General features: G+C 44.1%; 1 protein-coding gene across 3 annotated transcripts in view; it reads left to right on the top strand.

Annotated features, from left to right (window-relative positions):
* Window positions 1-24,477, top strand: part of BRAF (B-Raf proto-oncogene, serine/threonine kinase) — a 73,786-nt gene that overhangs the window by 24,725 nt on the left and 24,584 nt on the right. For all 3 annotated transcript variants that reach the window (XM_053254751.1, XM_053254752.1, XM_053254750.1), the window contains exons 4-7: window positions 8,623-8,726; window positions 9,955-10,057; window positions 13,399-13,547; window positions 16,991-17,110. In XM_053254751.1, coding sequence (XP_053110726.1) covers window positions 8,623-8,726; window positions 9,955-10,057; window positions 13,399-13,547; window positions 16,991-17,110 — 476 coding nt within the window. The remainder of the gene's footprint in view (window positions 1-8,622; window positions 8,727-9,954; window positions 10,058-13,398; window positions 13,548-16,990; window positions 17,111-24,477) is intronic.

Here is a 24,477-nt window from a genome sequence, read left to right as displayed (position 1 = left end):
GTTTTTTGAATTGTATTATTTTAGAAGTTGGTTTTAATGTTTTTGGTAAGACACTTCAAGAAATTGGTCAGTTGAGCAGTATAGAAATATAATAAAATAATAAAGGGAAGAGAGGGACCACCTGGCCCGAGATGAACTTGGAACAGAATAAGTGAGAAGGGTAGAGTAAAAGTGAAGAGAACAAGGTGATACTGCTGGGATTGAGAGAGAAACTTTTACCTTAAAAATAAAATATCTTAGGCTAAAAAACATTAGACTATGAACTTGTGGCACACAGATAGAGATGGCAGAGTACACACTGCTAATCCATTCTCGCTTCTAGCATTTTCTAGTTCCCATTTAAGGCTTATTGTTGCCAAGGAGACCATCAAGGCTAGGAACAAGGGAGACGAGCCTGAGAGTGTGCTTTCTTAGCTGGGAGGGGGCAGGGAGGGTGTGCTGCATTAAAGATGACAGAAGCTGAAACTGGAATTACCAGTGGTACAGAAAGTTTAGGGGGAAAGGGCATTTTAGGGAGGAGACAGAATAAGTATTGGGGGAGTAAACAGAAAGCAGACAATGGGTGGGGGGGATTAAATGGAAAGGCAACTGAGAGTTCAGATGTCAGATAAGGGGCAGAGTCCAGTGAAAGTGAAGGACTTCTGAGTCCGTTGCTTTCAGTTGGGAAAGAGTTAAGCCCTTCAGTGAAATCAGTCCTGCCTAATGTTTAACTTAGACTAGATTGTGAATGCTTGGTTTAAGACTCGTTTGTTAAAAACAAGTAAGTGGGATTAAACAAACATTTCTCATTGATATTAGGTGTGTATTGTCATCATCAGTGCAGCTGTTTTCTCTTTTTAGTTGTAATTTTTGAACACTCACTTGTAGCATAGGAGCTCGGGTTTGTTTTAATGCCTAAACTTTTTAAAATAGCCTCTTGGAAAATTTGGAAGTGCATGAAACAGATGCTGCGTTTTTGTTTTAAGCTCAAGACAAAATGCAGATGGTCAAAATGTTCAGTCAAAAGAGTGGTTGAATATAGGGATGTGCAAACAGGTTAGACATCGAACCAGTTTGGTTCGACAGTTCGGGGGTCAAACCAAACTACCCCCGTTTGATCTGACCCCAGACCAACACATACACCCTGGAAATTTGGGGGATTCCCAAGTAATTTTAAAAAGGTTTTCAGTACTTACCCCTTCCAGGGGGGTTCCTCCAAGGCTGGGGGGGCGGAGTCCCACAGAAATTCCCCCTCACCCCACCAGTCTTCCTTGTGCCCCAAATCACCCAGTTCAGGCATTTTTTGGCCCTTTTTGGGCCATTCCCCCATCATGGTAGCCATTTTAGAGGCTGCCGCGCATGCTCAGTGGGCCCCTGCGTGGCCGGGTCATGACCCAGGCCACACAGAGTTTCCCCATTGTTCTCTATGGCCGGAACAAGCTGCACTCATAGAGTGTGCACACAAGTTTTGCATTACAATTTGCAGTGCATTTTGCAGCCCTGCCTTGAGAAACACTCAAGCACACAGTAAAAGGGAATCTGTCCTTCCCAAAACAGAGCACACATTTCAAACACAGTCAAAAATTGGCCCAAAAGAATCGCTGACCCAGAATCCACTGTCAGCCACATTGCCTGCGCTGCAGTAACGTCGCTGGCACAAGTTGCTCTCTCACACACAATAATGACTCCTAACTTCCTAGCCTTGCAACAGCTGCTACAGCAGCACCCTTAGCAGCAAGTAGAGCCATAAGCTCAACTAGAGCAACTTCAGTCATGTTTCAGCTGAGTAACCTTGCAATGCAGATTGTAGATCAGACCGGACCAGAGCAGTGAGTGAAGCACAAGTTATTCTAAAGGCCAGACACAGAGCTCATCAAAGCAATCACCAAGAAATATTACACATGCCACTGTCCATTTCTCATGACAATACTATCTCACAAGCAGACCAAACCACAACTCAAGGAAGGCAGGCACCCAAGTTCTGCCTTTGTCAATCTGAGATCCAGCCAAACCAGATAGTTATAGCAGCACTAGCACAGCATATTATACTCAGTGCTGAGAAAACCACAGAATCGAATCTCCCTCTCTCCCGCTTCAAGAGAGGCACAGGGCTCTCCCTGCCTCCCAGTCCCTTTGAATACATTTTGAAACTCCCTCCATTTGTGTTGCCCCCTCCCTCCAGCCAATGGGGGCACAGTTGCCGATGACAACAGTTTATTTGTATGGTAAGAAGCAAGAAGATCTCAAGCTGCCAATTGGAAGCCATTGCCAGAAAACCAGCCATCTAAACAGTCCTCCAAAATACTACTTGGATTGTTGGGGCATTTTGAATCGAAACGGGGCTGTTTTGTTCCAAGCTTGAAACAGGCCTTTTATTTAAAAGGGGTTTTGTTTCGAGCCTGAAATATTTGACGCACCCCGTTTCGAGTCAAAATATTTTGACGTTGAATCTTTTTGCACATCCCTATTGGAAAATGCTAAGCATCACAATTCATTTTTACAGCAGTGTAGAGGTGTACAATTCATTTCCACCGTGACTTTATACACCTAAGAGCTTGTGTGGCCCTTACTGTGCCGTATTACTAGCATAATTTATAGGACGCTGCCTCACACCGAGTTGGAACATTGGTCCATCTAGCTCAGTAGTTTCTGCACTGACTAGCAGCTGCTCTGCAGGGCTTCAGGCCAAGGATCTTTCCTTGCTGTACCTGGAGATGCCAGAGATCTGGACCTAGAACTTACCCACTGTCCCTAGAACAGATTGGACCTAGAACTTCCTGCACGCAAAGCGGATGCTCTGCCACTGGGATGCAGCCTCTCTCTCAAAAATTTCCTAGCTTTGTTAAGTCAAGAGAGGAGAGCTGGTCTTGTGGTAGCAAGCATGACTTGTCCCCTTAGCTAAACAGGATCTGCCCTGGTTGCATATGAATGGGAGACTAGAAGTGTGAGCACTGGAAGATATTCCCCTCAGGAGAAGGAGCTGCTCTGGGAAGAGCAGAAGGTTCCCAGTTCCCTCCCTGGCTTCTCCAAGATAGGGCTGAGAGAGATTCCTGCGTGCAACCTTGGAGAAGCTGCTGCCAGTCTGTGAAGACAATACTGAGCTAGATGGACTGACTCAGTATATGGGCAGCTTCCTATGTTCCTAAGTGGCAGTTGGCCTATTCTGGCTGTTATCTGTGGAAAGCCTGCTCGGGCCTCCCTCTGGCTTCTGAGATTTGATGGGGGACATCTTCTACACACTTCAAAATTTGTCTTTGAAGCCTTAAGAGCTGTAATATGCTTTTTATATGCATAAGAGCTATAATACCCTTTGCTTCTTGCTGCCACCGGCAACAATGTAATGTCAACTCCTAGGAAAGAATGTGAAATATTTTCCAGGCCTTTCCCAGTGAGTTATAAAGGGATGGGGCCATAACTCAGTGGAAGAGCATCTGCTTTGCATGCAGAAGCTCCCAGCTTCATTTCCTGGCAACATCTCCAGATAGGAGTGGGAAAGACTCCTGCCTAAAACCCTGGAGAGCCACTGCCAGTCAGTGTTCTGAGCTAGGTGGACCAGTGGTCTGACTCCATATAGAGCAGTTTCCTGTGTCATAAATGAGCAGGGCTGGGGACATATTTTACGTTCTAAGGTGGCGGTGTAAAATTCTTAGAATGTCGAGAATTTTCTCTATGCACTCCTGAATTCTGACTAGTTCTATGCATGTCTCAGTGGCGGTTTGGATGCTGCTTTCCACCTTGAACTGGACCACATGGCTAAGAAGGGGGAGCATGCCAAGAGCATTTCTGACCTGATTTCTTTCTCCCAGATGTCGTCATGTCCTCCCAGCACATTCCTTTATTGAGTGGTGGGGGACGACATACAGTTTGTCCACATTACGGCTCTAAATGCAGCCCAAATTCTAGCATTTGGCCTGTGTGTAGAGCTGCAGTTCAGCCAAACTACCCCACAGGCACAAGATAAAGGAGGGCTACTCAGCTCGGCCCTCCAGCTGTTTTTGAACTACAGCTCCCGTAATCTCCAGCCACAGTGGCCCTCAGCCAGGCATTATGGGAGTTGTAGGCCAACAGCTGCAAGAGGGCTGAAGATGAGCAGCCCTGAGATAAAGGAACACAGTGGGGAGGCCATCAGGATGTCTGGGAAAGACTCCTGGACAAGCTCTTAATTGGCACATCTTTCTTCTTAATTTAATGGGCCACTGTGGGGGAACATATCCTCTGACCCAGCCCTTGGATAATTCTGATAGGCCATTTCATAGAACTGGAAGAGTTAAATAGAACGATTATTTTCCTTCTTGGTTTTGATTTGTTTTTAAACACACATAGAAAAAAATAGCTGGATATATGTGATAAATGGGAGGTAGTCCGTGATCCTGTAAATCAGGGCTGCACAACTTCAGACCTCTTGCAGACATTGAGCTACAATTTCCACCATCCCTGACTATTGGCTGCTGTGGATGATGGGAGTTGTAGTCCAGCTAAAGGGCTAAAGTTGTGCAGCCTTCTGTAAATCTTTGAAGCGTAAAATTCAGCATCCTGAAAACAGGAAAAGCACATGTGCATCCCATATAGAGCTGCCCTCTCTTACATTGTGTATGTAGTTATACATCTGCTGCTGGTTTCAAGCCACGATAGAACCACTTCCCCAGGGGTTCGCTGGTAGTGGTGATGGCAGGAGAACCACTAATATGTGGGGTAGGGATGGCAGGGTAAGAGCAGGGCAAGAAGAGAAAGAGCTAGATACCTATCTGCGGGTGGTCCTTGCAGCCCAAGTTCACTCAAATGCACACATTTTTAATGAGATATATTTTAATATAAGAATCTCTTCCTTGGAAGCACTTTTTAAAAATCTTTAGTTGTCATAAAATAAATTGAATTCTGGCCCATAAATACCTGGCCTGCTTTCACCTAGACAGGAGGTTAACCCTGCTAACTTGGTAAAGAGGCAGCTTTTAACGTGGTGATTCTTTTTATTTAGCTGGGGGAGAATAACTGGCCCTATCCACCCCCAGCACAGTACCCCCAGTGACTGTTGCTGGTGTCTATCTTATGTTTCTTTTTAGATTGTGAGCCCTTTGGGGACAGGGAGCCATCTTATTTATTTATTATTTTTCCAAGTATGGGGAGGGCATCCATCATCCGTCACACATTTCTCTGTGTAAACCATCCTGAGCCATTTTTGGAAGGGCAATATAGAAATCGAATGAATGAATGAATGAAGATGTGAGAGATGTGTAGTCAAATAGCTCCAAAGAAACTCTCCTGTGCCACAGATGGCTGCAACTTCTTCCACAGCAACAGGGGATATTCCCACCTTTCATTTTCCTTCCCACACCTCATCTCACCCTTTGAACCTTTTGTATCTGTTTAACTGCCCTGTCCAACGCTGTTTAAATGTCTGGTGGAACCAACACACATGATCCATACCTCACTTACTTTGTCCTGTTCACGGGAAGTCTATTCTCAGAGGTTGGGCCCTGAAACCCACCTGACTATGGGGAAATTCTTCTTCCATTCGATCCCTGTAATTACAAGTGGGGATCTCATCTCTGTCTTCCAGAATGGATTGGTCTGTCAAAATCTCCCCTGTGCCAAGTGCACAGTATTCAGAGCGAAAACTTTATGTCCCTGGAAAATGTTAGCTGTTTTGGAATTTGACAGGTTTCACTGATGTAACATCTGTGAGTTAAAGATCGTTCTAGAATTTCTGAATGTATAGGCAAGATTTGAACTTAAGTTGCCATCTACAGAGTCAGACTCTTGGTCTAACTAGCTCAGTATTGTTGGCACTGACTGACTGCATCTCTGGGGTTTTGGACAGAGGGTTTTCCAAGCCCTACCTAGGACTTTATGCATGCGTACCCACCAAGCTAAAGCTCTGTCCCCACTCATTCTCCCTTATCCCACTGTATATCCTAAACAAATGTCTTAATCTGGAGATCTGTGCTGGCTGGTCAATTTGCAACCAAGGAGCTTCTCCCTACAAGTTTGACTGACTGTCCATACAACGAGGTTGATAAGCAAGAAAGCATGGAAAGAGTAGGTGAACCTTTGGCCAGTTGTAACTGGGAAGGCACATCTCCTTCCTCAGATTTTGATCCCCGGTTTTCCTTCATAGGGCACGGCAGCAATGAAACTCTTTTATTGGAAGGGGGCGGGGAGGAAATATTGGGCCCCAATTTGGTTACCGTTGGTTCAGATTCTTCACAGAGCTGCTAAGCACACACACACCTGTGCTTTGTCACTTGGGGAAAATATCTTGAGGATTAAAAAATATATCTTGGTTGAGTTTCAGAGGAACATATAATAAAATCATTGCCACTGTGTGGCATAGCAGTTTTTCGTTGCCGATTCTCTCTCACAGATTCTAACTGATCAAAATTCAAACACAATTTCTTTTTGACCAAATTTGATAGGCCCCCATTTACAAGAAAAAATTATGCTGTGCTTTGCCAAGTGCATACACTTCCGTGTGAGCCAGCGTTTGCTAGAACCTGAAACCAAACTAACACACTCTTCTCCCCCACCCCCCACCCCCATTGGCAGGGCTCAACCCGAGAACTTGTGAAATAACTGTTGATCTCTGAGCATTGGCGAAGTGTCTTATTTCTTTTGAAGTAACCATTAGCAGTCTTGCATAGCCCTGAAATGCCATACAAAGGCAGTTTACAGGCTGTTTTCTCTTAATAAGAAGGCTTCAGACTTTTGCTGCAGCTTTAACAAATGCAAATGAAAATTTACTTCAGACCTTTAAGGATGACTCAACCTTGGGGCAAGGAAAATATAAACAGAAGGAGATAAGAGCTCCTTCCAGAGACAAAGGCCCCACTTGCAGAGCTCAGGCAATCTGCTGACTTAGTCCTTATCTTAATTTTCTGGGTCCTGATTAGGTGGGGAAAAGAATAGGAACAGTAGTGCACTTTTACCAAAAGGCTCTGCAGGAGGCTGCTAGAGCTGTGTTAATCTGTAGCAGCAAAATGAAGAAAAAGTTTTGTGGCACTTCAAAGATTAAGACATTTATAATAGCATAAGCTTTTGTGAATTGCTGTCCAGTTTATCAGATGCTTGCTTCATCTTGCATCTGATGAAGCAACAACACATTTGATAGTTTTAAAAGTACCACAAGACTCTTTTTTAAAAAAAATCTCTGCTAGGTAAATTGGGAGTTGAAGCAGTGTTGAACTGATTGTGTTCAGTGTGTGTTGTAAAATAATTTTTGTTTTGTTTCTGGGAACATGCTACAAATTTGGGGCTCCAAATTTCCACCTGGTTACATGGGAACAATTTTAGTTGCCAGTGGCACCAAGGTCACCTCTTAATGACAAACCAGGGATATTGACAGTGCTGAGTCGTGCACTTTTTTGCTGTCCCACTCTTTCTGAAGAGAGGTGGAGGTGCAGGCGCAGTTGTCTTAGAATGTCTTTCTATTGACAGGTGAGAAAATTAGTGGGTGCTTAAGACCAGTTGTGAGTAGACCTCAAAATCACAAACTATTTCATGGAATTTATTGCTACAAGATGTGGTGATGGTCACTGGCCTAAATGGTTTGATGTTGAAGAACTGTCAACATCTATTAGCCATTACAGGTAGATGGTTTGATGTTGAAGATCTGTCAACATCTATTAGCCATGACAGGTAGATGGAATCTCTGGGTGGCTTCAGACATGGCATAAAACCTCAGTTAACACTGACTGAGCTTCGTGTGGCATCTGTCAACTTTAGTAGCTCCCCCCATCCCCAAATGAGCATCTGCTTCTTTCAGGTTTAAGAAAAGCCAGGATTGATCATGACATCTTAACCCACCAATCTTCACCTATTCTACTTCAGAGAACATGAGATCTGAAACTCAGTTAAACCCTCGAGTTCAGATCTTGCATTCTCTGAAGAAAGTAGCTTGGAAGAAGCAGTGATTGATGGGTTTGGATTCTTCCTAGCCTAGAAAGGAAAAAGACACTTGTGGAGGGATGGGAGGATTGTGTGCACTCCTGAGGTTGAGAGACATCACACTAAGCTCAGTGTTAACAGAGGTTCTGCACGATGTCTGAACCTGCCCTTTGTGTTGAGAAGCAGTATGCCCCTGAATACCTGTTGAGGGCGGGTTGGCAACAGCCAAGACTGGCTGCTGCCTTTATGTCCTGCTTGTGAGCTTCCCAGGAGCATCTGGCTACCCTCTGTGGGAAATTGGATGCTGGACTAAACAAACTTTTGGTCTGGTCCCTCACTGCTGCTCTCCTGCTCCTATGTCCGTAAAAGCCAAAGTACACAATTTTTAGAAAGCATGGTTGCTATTTAAGGGTTTATCTTAAGTTACCCCTGCTAACTTGGCAAAAAGGCACCTCTTAATGTGGTGATTCTCTTTATTTAGGAGGGGGAGAGTAACTGGCCCTATCCACCCCCAGCACAGTACCTCCAGTGACTGTTGCTGGTGTCTATCTGATGTTTATTTTTAGATTGTGAGCCCTCTGGGGACAGGGGTCCATTTTGTTTATCTTATTTACTTGTTATTTCTCTGTGTGAACCGCCCTGGGCCATTTTTGGAAGGGTGGTATAGAAATTGAATAAATAAATAAAATAAATAATAATAAATAATAAATAACCTGAAGCTTTAAAATTAAGCTAATGTTTTTCTTTTGTGTGTTTTTGCAGGTTCCAGCAAGATGTGGAGTAACAGTCCGGGACAGTTTAAAGAAAGCTTTGATGATGCGAGGTCTTATCCCAGAGTGCTGTGCTGTTTACCGAATACAGGATGGGTATGGGGTTTTGTAGCATTGGGGTACAATGCCCTTTGGGTAGGGTGGGATTGAATAGGAGGGAGTCTTCACAGAGGTTCTTCCCAGGCATTTGAGAGTATGAGCAATCAGTGAGGTTAAGGCTGAATCCCTTCTCTCTCGCTTGCTCTTTTTTAAAACTACTTTTTATAGGCACAGGACTCACATTATACTTTCTCATATTAGCTAAGATGTACTAGGGAAGTGGAGATGGTGCCAGGGCTATTAGGATATGCCATGTAAAATAACCAGCTTTTTATTCTAGATGATTTCCACAGAAATGAACCATCTTATCTTAAGCAAGTATAAAGTGTGTATGAGCTTTCTCTATATAAAGTCGACTTGCTAGAGGTAGGAAGCTGCTTTATACTGAGTCAGACCATTGGTTGACCTAGCTCAATATTATCTCCATTGACTGGCAGCGGCCCTCCCAAGGTTTATGTCAGGAGTCTTTCCCAGGCCGTAGATTGTGGGGATTCCACAGATTGAACCTGAGACCTTTTGCATGCAAAGCAAATATTCTACTATCGAGCAACGACCCCATCCCTGTAGGCTCAGAGTACTCCCTGTAGTATAACAGGGTAGTAGCTTCCAAACTGATTCCATTTGTTTGTCCAGTTATCAGGATTTCTATTCCGCCCTAGCAGATCTTGTCTCAAGGCAGCTAACAGGATTATAATACAGCAGTCAGTAAAAACAATATAATAAACAATAAAAGGCAGCAGCTAATAGAACACTAAAAACTGCAGCCAAACCATTTTCTTTCTGTTGTTTGTATTGTTCAATTAAGACTATGGTCTGACACGAATTTTGTACACTTTTTTGAATTTTTAATTGTGAAGGCAAACGGTGTCAGAAGAATTCTTAAGTTTTCACTGGAAAGAAACTCCATGTAGTGTGTGGCTCCTTAAGAACCAAGCATTCTATGCTGCTGTTATCTGCAGATCTTTGTAGCTCTAACATTTTTTGTTGGAGCTGAATTGTAGAAGAGGGTCTCTATCTTTCCTGACCTTTTGTCCAAGAGTGTTGCTTTTAATTGGGGGTGGATTCAAAACTAATTTCTTGCCATTCTAAACTGTGGGAGGCTGGAAAGCAAACCTCTCTTCAGTACCACTATCTCCACAATAAATACTATTTTAAACTTCTTCAACACAAAGATCTGCCTGGCTGTGGGGACTGGTTAACCACAAAGAGCATATTTACACTCTAGGGAGAAGAAGCCAATTGGCTGGGACACGGACATTTCCTGGCTCACAGGCGAAGAACTGCATGTGGAAGTCTTGGAGAACGTGCCTCTTACGACACACAACTTTGTATGTACTTTCCTATAATCTGGTGGTCTTCATTATTTTCCAAGCGGGAGCCACTCTGGCAAAAATCCCTTCAGTGTGAGAGCCGTTTTGCACTGTGCTGACCTCTGTTTTCTCAATGAGAAAACAGGAGGGCCTTTTATGAGAGACGAAGCCCTGTCCTAAGAGCTCTAGGAGCTACACTTCCCAGCACTCTGTGCATGCCTTCGAAGATGGTGCAGGGGCTCAAGAGGGCTCTCTTTCCCTTAGATGAGCCCCCTCTGGTGCTAGGCTGCACCATGAGAATGATTGCCTCCACATGGCTCCAGGGCGACTGTGCATAGTATCCAGGTTTGTCTGAAGCTTCACACAGGCCCAATAAGGGAGTCACACTTAGGGTTGATAGTGACTGCCACTGGCCCTCAGGCCTCACAAATGAAAAACATTGCTATAATCCCAACTGGAGTTTCCTCTGTCTCTGTAGCTTTTAAAATCAAACAAATTACACCTGTGCTGTGAGTATAGACAGCCGTTGCCTGTTGAACAGAGTGTCCCCATTCTGAATGATACATCTTTCTCCCACCGTATATCCCCTGGCAGAGAGTGTTAGTCTCATTCTCTGTGAATATTTTCAGAGTCCCAGGTGTGGTGAAGCACAGCCCTACAAATAAGTCTGCAAACATTACTGCCCCCCCTTTTAAATAGCCCTCATTAAGGTTAAACTTAACCTTAAACAGCTTAAATGAAAAAATCTGCTGCTGTTTTTCCAGTGTACAAATGTTTTCCCTTCCTGGCCACCTAGAGCCAATTTTCACTCACCATAGCTGAGCAGGCAAGTTACTATTTACAAGCCTGGTTAATCGGCATTAAGAGATACTGAATGGTGGGCATATTCAGTGGAGGCTGTAACTCTAGGTAGGTGACCTTTGGCACTCCAGCTGTTGTTGAACTACACCCTCAGCCACAATTTATTGTAGCTGGGGATGATGGGAGTTGTAGTTCAAGAGCTGGAGTGCCAAAGGTTGCCTAAATGATGATGAAACCATTTCTCTAATTGGAATGTGGGTTACTCATTAGGCCAAATGCATCTAGAGACCCATATTGTGGTGGAGCTGGACTAGAGGACATTAATTTCCTTTCATGTGCCTGTTGCAATAATGCATTCAGCTTCCACGTCATTGTAATCGCAAGGCTAAACCCATAATTGCACACCAAATGATGTAAATTGCCCCTGATGTAGAGTAATTTACTTGTCATTAAATAAAATGTGATTCTTTAGAAATAGTAACATTCTCACGAGGAATTAAATAAAATGCCTAGGTGCGTGAGATTTTTAGATATATCAGTGTGATGATGGTTCACTAGTTCTGTGTTGCTGTGTTTATAAAAGAATGTGATCAGTGGCCTCCTGCTGACTGTGCAGGAGCAGGTAACTAATGAGCCCTGTTTCCAAGGCTGTGCTGGTGTCGTCGGGGATATGCTCAAACAGAATCTGCCCCAAGGAGGCACACTGTGAGTGGAATATGTTGGGAGAAAATTATCTCCATAGTCTATCATGGAGAGGACCTCTGAAAGAGAAACCTTTTGTTAGTTTGGCTCCTTTAGTTCCAGTGGATGTAGCACATATTAAGGAGCAAAGACTCTCATGAAAATAAACCTGAAATCTCTGGATGATACAGTTTTAAACCTTTGACTGACCCTGCTGACATGATTCCTATTCTCTTTGCTTAGAAGAGGTGTCTTAGATACAACTAGATTGTGTGATCATTTCCTTCCCGTTTGAAAGAGCATTTTGCTTTCATATTCTAACAATCTAAATGCAGATTCTGCTAAATAAACTATTTTTAAACGTTGATTTAACATGATCTTCCAGGGTATCTAACTGTAGTCCAAAGAGTGTGTATTAGGACTTTCTTCAGTTATGGTATTTTGGTGAAAGAAACGCAGCTTAATTATTGAGTAAACAGTTCTTTTTAAAAATTAGTAGCCCAGTGTCTTGGACACTGGTCACAATGCAAAAGCCCACATAGTGCAAGGTCTCCATTGCTGGCCACAGCAGGTGGCATTCCACAAGGACTTGGATTTCTGTATTCCTTATTTTAACCAGTCATGGGCAAGCCTTGCTTATGGAGGTGCTGGATCAAGGTCATGACCTGAAAGTAATTGTCAAATGTATTTGGAATCTTGCGTTTCTAGTCACTCAATCCTAACCATGCTCATTCAGAAGCAAGTCGTGTTGACTTCAGTGTTAGCAGTTTAATTAAAAATGAACTGCTTAAGACTGCAGCCCGAGTCTCGCTTATTGGTTTGTTTTTTAATTATTTATTAGGCTATTAGTCATGGCAGCCATATGTAACATGACGCAGCATGTTACTGCAGTGTTTCCCAACCAGTGTACTGTGCTGACTTGCTCTGAGTCAGCTCCAAAAGCAGGGCGTTTAAACTCCCCGCTTTTGAAGCTAGCGCTGCCGAGACTACACTGGGAGAGAATGCCTTCCTGGTGCATAAGGCACATTGAATAAAAATGGAGTGATGACTTTGTTGCTGCAAAAACCCTTTGAACTTTATTCGTGTTGAGGTTGAGGAACACTGTGTCCAGTGTGTGCACACGCATGCACATGCCTCAATATAAAATGGTTGGGAAAAGTTCTGTTACTGAGTATCAGTTGCTGGGGAGCAACAAGAGAGGGCTTGTTGCCTTCATGCCTTACTTGTAGGTTCTCCAGAAGCATCTGGTTGGCCCCTTTAGAGGGGAGAATGCTGGATGAGACACAGCTTTTGGTTTGATCCAACAGGGTTGCTCTTGTGCTCTTTGATGCTTCTCTCTGTCTAATGGTCTTAATCTTCATAAACAAACTGCCCTGCAATTGGTATTAACTGGGTTACTGTGTGTGTTTCTAAACCCCAAAGCCATTTTCTTTTATAAGTGCCTCTTGATAAAATACTAATAGAAACGTGAAACATGAAGTGGTCAATCTGAATGCCTGAAGGCAAGCACCTAACTAGAGTGGGGGAGAGAGAACATAATTCTCCTGGTGAAAATTGGCCTTCTGCTTTATAAACACAAATATGTATTTAAGGATTTGGCTTTGGGCACTTGGTGTGCACTCAGTTTTTATTGCCTACTTAACACAATGAGGTGTTCTTCCATGCTTGACTTAAATTAGCTCAATGTTTGAAAAAAGAGCTGTAATCTTGACAATCACAGCATTTTTAGAATAGTACTTTTTAAAATTGGAACTAAAAATACCGTTTGAAGCAGGCCTTTTTGTCTGAGGTGACACTGCAGTATTGGTGGGAACAAGGGGTCTGGCTTCAGCTTTGTCAGACTTGTGTGTCTCATGGCTTCCTTGTTGATACCTCAGGTACGAAAGACATTCTTCACGTTAGCGTTCTGCGACTTCTGTCGAAAGCTGCTTTTCCAGGGATTCCGCTGTCAGACATGTGGATACAAATTTCACCAGCGCTGTAGTACCGAGGTCCCACTGATGTGTGTGAATTATGATCAGCTTGAGTAAGTAATCAAAACTTTTCTGTATTTAAATGTCCTGATCCTAAAACTAAACCTGTTTGCAGCTGTAGTAGCACAGGCAGTGTCTTGCACTGAGGCAGCTACAGAGGTGTCCTCTGCTATGGAGAAGGGGAACCCATAGCAATTATGCTGTCTTTCCAATAAAGATGGTGCTCTAGTAATGTGCATAGAGTTGTGCATAGGTTTGCTGGTATGCAGTGGTGATCAAGAGAGCCTATCTCTGCCTCTTGGCATCACAGAAAGACTTTATACAAGACTGCTATGTTACATCTGATTACAGGGGAACCTTGCTATATATGATGCCGCTATATGCAATTCCACATATCCGCAGTCCTAAATTGGGCACCTGACCTCGACATGTGCCGAGCACAAAGGGTTAAGTTGCATATATCCATGGTGTGGGGTGGCCCAAAATGACTTGCGAGGTCATTTCCACCATTTTGGGAGCCAGATCCATTTTGGTTCCCCTTTTAAAAAACACACACCAAACACCCCACCACCACCACTTTTTTTTTCCGTGGGGAAATGGTGGCTTTTAGACTTGGGGGAGGCATTTCTAGACAGCTGGAGATGGTAGAGAATAGTTGGACACTTTATTTCGCACGCACCCCCCCCCATTTCGTCCTTTTCTCCAGCCTCCAGGAGCCTAAACCCTCCAATTGCCACAATGTCCTGCTATCCGCGGTTTCGATATCCATCATTCCAGTGGAGAACAGAACCCCGGTGGATAACGGGGTTCACCTGTGTAGTGGCTATTACCACACAGTGCATTATGCAGTACCTGTGCTTAGTATGCAGTGCCATCAAGTTCTGTGTTGCTACGCCACCGCCTAAGTTTGCCAGTGAGATTCTGGTTCAATTCAGTCTTAGTACCGATCTTTAAACCTGTGACTGGTTAAGGCCAGTCTACCTAAAGGAGTGCTTTCTCCAATTTCTGCCTGTTCTTTAAGGTCATCTTCAGAGGCTCTTCTCTGGGTGCCACCATCCTCCCGAAGCAGAGTCGCTTGGCTACTTCTCTCTCTATATTCAGGCATGAGGCCTTCCTCTTCCAACAAGCTTTTAGTTTGTACAGTAATTGGCTACCTGTGTTGATTTTCTGCTGGTTCTGTATCAGCTTACTGGTTGTTGTCTTGTTTTAGTTAATTGCTTTTAATTTATATTCTTGTTTAGATCTGGTTTTAATTGTTACATGTCTTCTTGTAAACTGTTCCAAGGACCTCAGTCAGTTGAGCGATATACACATTTATTAAATAAATAAGCCTTTGTGCCCTATTCTGTACATCCATTTGTTTTCACAGAGAGTTATAGGATTGGCCAATTGGTTGTTGTTTCAGGGTATAAATGGGATTATATTGGCAAAAATCTAAAGTTCAGGCAAGGACTCTAAGAAATTAAAAATAGTTAAGCTGGTGTGGTGAAGTTCTGTGGAGTGTTAGACGTTAATACTGGCTCTGAAAACCATAGTTTAGTCATATTTTGGTCAGTAAGATTCTTCATATGCAGGCGTCTCACACTTGGTTCTGGAAAACTAAATCCGTTTAACCTCATGATGCAACCAACCTTTTATCAGGTGGGTGTGTTTAGCTGGAACTACCATTTGTTTTGTTGCCACAGGGTTGGAAAATGAAACTCACTGGTAGCTTTTCTGTGCCTTCATAATAGCAAGCATATAATAGAATACCTCAGTGGGCTGAGCCCATATATTCTCTCTTGGATTTTTTTTTTAACCCTAATTGTTTTCTGCCAGATCTTGTGCAGACTTCTTTGTATTGTAGCTCTGTTCTACTTTAGCAGAGTCGAAGGCTTGCTCATGTGGTGGAAGAGGACATTCATATGTATTAGTTTCAAGCAGCTTTTTTTTTTTTTTTTTTGCTTGTCTCCATAATTAAAAAGTGACTTCTACATTGACAGTGTTTATAAGCTACTCTCTATTGGTTTACAACAGCCTTTCAAATGATTGACTATATCTTAATGCCAAACTTAGACATTATGCTTGACATGCATTGAATTGGTCACTTTTCTAATCCTCACCCCCAATGTTTTGGCCTACCAATTCATGATGTCATGTTGTACTTGCCTCTGTTAGTAGCTAACAATGAGGAGAGGAAAGTGGGGAATTGCACAGCACATCAGTGCCTCACATGCTGTGTAGCATAACAGAGGTGCTTACAGAGGTGCCCGCACTATTGCTGCACTATTGCAGAGACAGGAAGTTCCACTCCCACTAAGTGTTGCACAATTTCACACTGAGACGTTACTTCCATTGGGAATAATGGGAGTATCAATGCAATGTGCGATTGCGCAGCACTTAGGAGTGTCTCCCCAGCCATGCAGATGACCCCTGCTAATTGAGCAAAGAGGCACCTTTTAAACTGGTGATTCTCTTATATTACTTTATCTATTTATCATATTTTTATACTGCCTGATATGTACATCTCTAGGCGATGTACAAAATTTAAAACAAAATTAAAAAACAATATTAAAAAGTCATCACAGATTAAAATCCACGAAACACAATAAAAACAATGGCATAAAACAGTTACTGAAACAAATTATTAACATTCTAATCAAAAGCCTGCTAGAACAGGTGAGTCCTGAGGGTCCCCCTGAAAGGGGAGCATATTCCAAAGCCCTGGGGCAGCCACAGAGAAAGCCCGGTTCTGGTTCACCACCAAACAAGCCGGTGGCAACCGTAACCAGACCTCTCCAGAAGATTGTAACAGTCGGCAGTGTTCATGACAAAGAAGGTGCTCTCTTAAATACCCTGGGCCCAAGCCATTAAGGGGCCTATTTTAGCAGGGAGAGAGCAACTGTTCCTATCTTCCCCCAGCACAGCATCTCCCCAGTGGCTGTTGCTCATGTCTACCTTATGTTTCTTTTTAGAATGTGTGCCCTTTGGGGACAGGGAGCCATCTTTAGTGTGTTTTCCTTTGTAAACCACTTTGAGAACTTCTGCTGAAAAGCGACATATAAATATTTGTAGTTTTGTTTATGGAAAGCCTTGCAGCAGCACATGTTGCTATGTACCTGTCCCCATTGCACTGTGAAGCATGTGAGCCATAATGACATGGGTCAATGCACCTAAGCATTGTGGGGAGATCAGGGAGAACTTGACATGGAGCCACCATTTTTTGTGACGGCTCCAGAACAATAGTCTTGTTGTAGTGCATAAAAGAGAAAGACGGTTGGACCTTCTTGCAACCAGGACTCTGCCATTTTTGCCAACACAGAAAGTATCTGTTTTGATAAGTATTCTGAGCTTTACTGACAGTGAACTGTGGCACTATTGTAGTATTGTCTTCCAAAGCTTTTCCTCTTGGATGTGAATTACATGACAGATGAGATTTATTGTTTTTGGTCTGAATATTGTTGTGAAACTTCTGGGTTTTCTCTGAATTGGATTTGTTTTTGTTCTTACCTCACAGTTTGCTGTTTGTCTCCAAGTTCTTTGAGCACCACCCAATATCACAAGAAGAGGCCTCTTTAGGAGACAGCACCACGGCATCGGGATCTTACCCTTCAGTGGCCCCCTCAGATTCTCTTGGGTATGACCTTTAATTCTTGCTGTTTTGACACTGTCTCTTTTTATTTGTCTTAGCAGTTCAGAATCTGTCTCTGCAACTAGGCCTGGCCTCATTCGAGTTTGTTCATCAGAAAACAGTGCATTTTGTGCTGCAGCATTTGTGTATCTCCATAAGTGATGCAGAATTAGAGCACAGATTTGGGATTACGCAATGAAACGTACCTTCTGAAAGGGAAACTCAAAGTGGGGGGATACGTTGGATGCATACATCTCTCTGAATCAATATAATTGACATTGGTTTTAAAGAAATTATTAACAGTAAAGATTAACAGTAAAGAAGGAGACCTTTTAAAAAGAGAGAGAGTACTTTGCAGGAAGAAAAAAACCTGGAATTCTTTTACTATAAAGCGTTCAGAATATTTGACCTCCCTAAACTGTTTCTTTGTTTTTTAACTTGGTCATGATACTGCTCCTGCTCTGTCATTTTGTTCTATCAAGGTCAGCTGCTGCAAATAAAATCTCCCTTTCTTGCAAGGAGATCTCATTGAAATGGAAGGAGGTTGTGTAGCAGCAGTTCAGGGGATTTTCACTTAGCTGTCATACTTAGTGCAGTGTTTCATATCTGGCCTACAGGTCTGGTTTCAGGGGCCCTCTGCCAACTGCCCTCCACGGGTTCCTTCTACCTAGGTTGGGGTCCAAGAAACTGGCTCCACTATTCCTGCACAAAGGCTACGGGCATGAAAGTAGCCCAGAGATGCCATCCTCTGACACTCTTGGCCCTGTTGCCCTAAGCCAGGGGTGCACAATCCAAATGGCCCAGTGTGCCAAAACCAACCATGATTTTTAAAATAAAAAATCAATTAAAATTAAGATTAATTTCGATAAATTTATATATTTAATTTTTTAAAAAACTTACATTCTTAATAGCTAGGGAAGGGTGGGCCTGTGTTTGCCCCCCTCCCTGGCAATGGTGACCCTGCTGCCCCTCAGCCACCATCCTCCCAGGAAGCAAGCAGGCCAATTGTAGCCTCCCTGGGCAGTGGGATTGCCCTGGGCTGTATGCTGGGCTCTCCCATCCCCTGCCACCTCTTGCTCCGCTGCCTCATTGCACTCCTGGCAGGACCTTGCTCCGGCAAGGAGCAAGCAGGCCATTCCTCCGCCTCTGGCAGAAGGGAGAAAAGGCCAAACGGCCGCACGTCCTTCACTGGGAGCCAGTTCCATTGAAGCAGCCCAGGTGGAAGGAGGAAGCTGCCATTTGGCCTTTCCTGCTTGCTCCCCGTCTGAGTAAGGTCCTGCCAGGCAAGTGAGTGGGCAGGAAGAGGAGCTGCGGGGGAGCTCTTTGCAAGTGGTGTGAGTAGGAGCACCTTTGCCGCTGTGGCTGCAGGATCGGCCCACTTAGTTCCTGGCTGACAAGCTCCTGCCGGGCGGGTGGGTGGGATGGGGAGCTGCAGGTGGGCTTTTCTCAGATGGTGGCAAGATTGGAGGGAACAGGTAGCAACGACAAGAAAGGCAGCGGGCCAGTCAGAATGTGTTTGTGTGTCGGAGGGGAGCTGGTCTGCGAACCGTATGCCATGCACCCCTGCCCTAAAGTAAAGTGTGTGTTTTCTAAGTTTTATTAGAGGGATGGTTTCCTCCCTGATGTGTTGAACCTTTTCTTTGTCAGAAAGGACTGCTGAAAATTCTGAGACGCTGAACAAAATTGGTTGTTTAGTATGCATAGGATTGATTTGCTTCCTTCTAGTTAGGATTGCACCAGATACTTCCCTCCCCCTGCCACGTACTTTGTTGATGGGTTCAGATGTGACCCAGTTTCTTCCCACTGTGTAGCAGGTCTAAATAATCACTACCTGGTGGGATATCTCAGGTCCAGGCCACTGTTCTCAGCAAGCTGCAATAATCATCCATCTAAAAACTAGCCCCTTCCAAAGTTCTTTTCTATGGAACATCCACCAGTACAATTGCAACCATCACCACACAGCTGAAGAAACTGGGCCGTAACATTTGGCCCAGAAAGCAGAGAAGCATTTGTTAAAGTCTGAGAAGCAAAGACCCCTTGAAGAAGAGTGTGTATGTCTTGCGTGTCTCGTTTGTGCCAGGAAGACGCTCTTCATCTTGCAGACAAACAAACAAACTTTTCAAGAACATATAGATTAAATTGCTTGAAAGCAGAGGTGCACCTAGGAAATTTTGGAGCCTGGACCTAGCGGCCTTTGGAGGCTCCCCTCACCCTGTCACGGCTGCAAGTTAAGCATAATCCCCCATATAGATGCACACGCACACACCATGGCACACACAGTATTTTTAACGTGTGGGTTTTTGAGGGCACAAACAGTAACTGTACTCACAAGAAGTGAGCCTTTTGTTTCCTGGGTGTCTCTCCTCACACCCAATTCTAATCTTTACGAGGGGGATTTTTGCGGTGCTACCCTGCCCCTCTGGGATTGGAAGGGTTGTTATAAAGCTGACTGTTTTATTCCCGAGACAAGGAAAGACACAGCAGTAATCCAATAATAAAACTTTATTAAAAAAAATTAAAAGAGAACACGTGACATGAGAGGCATTTCCACATGACATAGTACATTTTTGTCAACTTGTGTGTCAGAACATCAATTTTATAAAGATTTATACTTTTTGCTAATAAAAACTATTATTGCTATTCATCTAGTGTGGATTCTTGCATAGGAAATAAGAGTTTTATGTTAGTCGACTATGTGTAGATTCTCTAATGGCAACTTAAATTGAAACGGAGGAACCAGGCAGGTGCTGGGATTTGCGTTAACCGAGAGGCTTCAGGTAACGGACCAAGGAAAGGTCAGGGAGAACCAGCTACCTTGAACTCTATGGAAAAGGCCTGTACTTGGCCTCTTAGGCAGGAATATATAGATGAAGGTGGGCAAAGGATTCTGGATTTGGGATGGTTAGATGGTTCACTATGAACAGGGATGCCCTTAGGCAGCCAGGCTGAGAAGCCATGGAAAACCCAACAGTACTCTCTGCCTCAATCCAGCTTGCTGGCTGGGGATCATTCTTCTCATGAGAGGGTGAATACATAGAAGAGGAGAGCCTCATTATGAAGTGCTCTCATGAGTTTGTTCAAACCCATCACATTAGGGGCCTCTGCTTTTGTGGGCTTCTGATATTTCTGGCAAAAGATGCACTTTACTTCCCAGACCTTCCCCTCACCACTCAACCCTCCAGACTTCCAAGGGGTCCAGGCTATTCAGAGTATCCAAGTGGCTTTCATCAGGAAAGAGTGGGGAGTAAGCCTTAGGCTGAGTGGGCCTGACTAGGCCCGATGTTGCGGCAGATGCAATTTAGCCACAGTGGGAAATTATGGGGCAGAGTACCTGGGACTAAGAAGAGCCAGCATAGCGTAATGGTTAGAGTGTTGGACTAGGACCGGGAGGACCAGAGTTCAAATCCCCATACAACCATGAAACTCATTGGGTGACTCTGAGCTAGTCATGTATCTCTCAAACTAACCTACCTCACAGGGTGGTTGTTAAAAAAAATAACCATGTACATCGCTCTGAGCTCCTCGGAGGAAGAACGGGCTATAAGTGTAAAAATAAATAAATAAAGGCGGCTCCTGGCAACCCAAGTGGGCACCACCAATGGGATGGAACATGGGATTTTACCAACCAGGGAAAGGGCTCTTGCGTTTTAAAGTCGCAGTCTGCAGCAATCGCCAGAAGGATGTTACTCGGGGAACCTGCCCGCCCTCCAATAGTAAAAGATAGTCAAAAGGAAAAAACCTAAACCTTTCTAAGCTATGCCAATAGAATGATCCTATACATCCATACACAGTAAATCACACAAGGGATAGGAAGAAGGTCCTGGGGAAGAAAAATGGAAGACTCCCAGAGACATGGGAAGGACAGGCCAATGACGTACCTGTCAGATGAACGGGAGGCATGAAATAACGAACCTGGGGTCAGGTCTGGGAAGCAAGAGAACAAGGAGCAAGTGAAGCCCCCCTTTTATTGGGCAGAAACCATGTGTCTGGAAAAATGCAGGGAATTCCTGCCCACCTGGTAGCAAGACAAAAGGTGAGAACTACTGGTAAGGGATGTGTAACTATACCAGCCCTGGGTCCATGCAGGCTTACCAGTCAATGAGAATGGGCCATCTGCTAAGATGGGTCCTTTGTTTATGCTAGGACCTGAACAATCCTGGCAGATCTAGATTGATGGCTCTCTGAGGAATGCAGGAAGGAATGCACTTGAATGTCTTATTACTATAGATAAGAGACAGGCTGTGGGGATTCTGATCTATTAGGCTCAGAAGGGCTCAAAACTGATATGGAAAGTCAATTTTGGGGTGTTGGGGGCTGCACAGCATGAGACTGATTGTGCTTGAAAGGTGCTAGGCCTGTGGCCAAGTCCTTGCACAAGTGACTTTTCCCATCTCTGTTGCCAGCACATACAAGCATCTCCCCTGGACCTCAAAATGCAGGTCCTCAGTGCCAAGCACTGGTGGCAGGGAGGCTGCCCAGAGAGTCCAAAAAGTCAACTCTTGTAACAAATCTCTGAGTACCAATACATTATAATCTATAACTATTTTGCCAGATTCGAATTGTTCTCAAAGTTGGGGTGGGGGGGAGAAGAGAAGAATAATAGCAAATTGAATTTGTTTAGCTTTTGGGTTTCCTTTGAAAATGACCTTTTTTACTCGAAGACACTAGGGGTGTGCAGAACCGGTTCTAAGAAAAATACCTAATACGGGCTGGGACAGGTGAGAGGGCACCTGTGATCTGTGGACAGGTCCTTCCCAAGGACCTGAGATGGCTGAATTTTATTATCAATATTGTTGCTGTTATTATTATAGATATTGTCACAGAATATAGGCTGTTCCCAGTAAAGCTGTTTTTTGTAATTGGCTGATGGTGATTTCTGTGGCCCCTATGAAAATCACCATCAGCCTGTCGTCATCATCATCATCATCATCATCATCATTTTTTTAAACTATCTATCTGTCTGTCTGTCTGTCTGTCTATCTATTTTTTATTCAGTTTCTATACCGCCCTTCCAAAAATGGCTCAGGGTGGTTTACACAGAGAAATAATAAATAAATAAGATGGATCCCTGTCCCCAAAGGGCTCACAATCTAAAAAGAAACATGAGATAGACACCAGCAACAGTCACTGGAGATACTGTGCTGGGGGTGGATAGGGCCAGTTACTCTCCCCCTGCCATGCCACAGAAGCATTCCTCATTAGCATTTTGCTGTGAAACCGACCTAATGGGAACCAAGCCAAGAGATGCCTGTTGATTTCCTGTGCTTGAGTACAGGCGCCAAGACTATTGGATCAACTGACATGCCTGTCCAGTAGTAAAAACAAGCACATACGAATGTATGTGTGCTTTCTGTTTGTTGGCCCAGAAGAATACAATGCAAAGGTAAAAATAATCCAACCTTCTGTTGAACTGCAGTAGTTGGTTTTCTGCATAAGATAGTATAAAACTTCTTGAAGTCTCAAGAGGAAAGCTTTTCCACTTTGAGAAGAACCTCTGATCCTACAGGCATTTGCTTGAAATAGGGATGTGCATGAACAGTTCTTGTACCCCCCGTCCCCAGGGTGGCACGTGGGGGGGATGCCTTTAAGCGAGTAGGTAAGGCGCTACTTACCTGTTTGCCCCCTCCCCGCGGCTTTGTCTCCTCCAGTGCTCCATTTTGAAAGAGACACGTGAGGCTGCAGCCCTCATCGACGTTGGCATGCACACGGCCAGGGCTCATGTGTGCTGGCCATTACCCCACAAATGGCCAGTGTGCGTGCTCCCTGGACATGTGCATGGCAATGCTCATTGGGGCTGCAGGAAGAAATGCTGCAGCCCTGTGCGTCTTTTTCAAAATGGAGTACCGGCGTGAGGGGAGAGTGGTAGGGAGGAGTGAAAAGGTAAGGAGCACCTTACCTGTTTTAAAAAGCCACTCCACTCCACCCCACCCTGGCCGCCTGTCTAGCTGGCTCAAACGCCAGTGCTCGAACAGGTTTGGTGCTCCCGAAAGGGAGTGCTGAATCTGTTCCTGCACATCCCTAGCTTGAAAGGAATCCCTCTTGATTTCAGTAGAACATCTTTCCAAGTAAATTGAGTTCTTTCAAGGGCCAAACCACACTTTGGGATAGCTGTATTGAGAAACATCTTCTCTGGGATAAAAAGGAACTGTAAGGAGAGATCCAGAATTGTGCTGGGGGTGGGAGGAGGGTGGGAGGTTTCAACCCTTCCCCCTGTGCTGTTTTGCTGTCGAAGAGGCATCAAAATGGTGGTGCTATTGAAGTGAGTAGCTCTTGTGGCGTGATCTTCCACAGGGAAAACTGCACTTCTTTGTTAGAGGAGACATTTCCTGTCTTAAGCATGCTTCTCACACACATTATCCTAATGTGTAGTATGAACCTCACTAATTGTTAGCTTTAGTGGCTAACTGGCTAACTCACTTGCAAACTGTTCACTTTTGTGTCTTACCCTTCAACCTGTAGAAAGAAAATGCATTCACAACCTATTGACAAAAACCTATTTACCTGCTTGCTGGAGGCAAGTCTTTCCATGGGTGGGCGGGCACATAGCTCCTTACAAGCCTGCTGTACAGAAAGAATGAATATTTTAAGATCTCCAGACCAGAGGCCAAAGCTGTGATATAAAGAAATTATATGTGTGTTGGGTGAGAATCCGATGCAATGGGAGATTGTCCCATATACTATAACAGTTCCAACTGCCAATAAAACATAAAGCCAGAAAAATGCCTTCAGTGGAGCCGTAGCTACTACAGAAAACAAATGATGTGTAGAATGTATTGCAAATATGTATGTGCTCTATGCTTAATGCATTTTGGGCAAACTGCCTGCCTTGGGCAAAAAAAGAATATGTTCCGTTGGGTTGGAATCCCCCTGCCAAATCCCCCTGGAGCTGGAGGCAGTAGATGTGCCAGGTTTATCACTAGTTCCTTAAAGATATTGATATATAGCTTTTCAGCCAACACCAACACCACAGGAAGTTCACAAAATGTCTTACATAGTAAAAGACAAAAGAAAATTTTATTGCCCCCAAAGGAACATAAAACACACACACCAGCAACAGCCATTGAAGAGACACTAGGTAAAGTGTGCCGTCGAGTTGATGTTGACTCCTGGCGACCATAGAGCCATGTGGTTTTCTTGGTAGAATACAGGAGGGGTTTACCATTGCCATCTCCCACACAGTATGAGATGATGCCTTCCTTTCAGCATCTTCTTATATCGCTGCTGCCTGATATAGGTGTTTCCTATAGCCCAGGAAACATACCAGCGGGGATTCGAATCAGCAACCTCTGGCTTGCTAGTCAAGTCATTTCCTCTCTGTGCCATTAGGTGGTGAAGAGATACTACGCTGGGCTAAATGGAGACAGTTACTCTTT

This window comes from Hemicordylus capensis, chromosome 5 (genome assembly GCF_027244095.1).
Source record: "Hemicordylus capensis ecotype Gifberg chromosome 5, rHemCap1.1.pri, whole genome shotgun sequence".
Lineage (NCBI taxonomy): Eukaryota > Metazoa > Chordata > Lepidosauria > Squamata > Cordylidae > Hemicordylus > Hemicordylus capensis.
The sequence above is the reverse complement of the archived record's forward strand: the minus strand, read 5'-3'. Positions and strand labels throughout refer to the sequence as shown.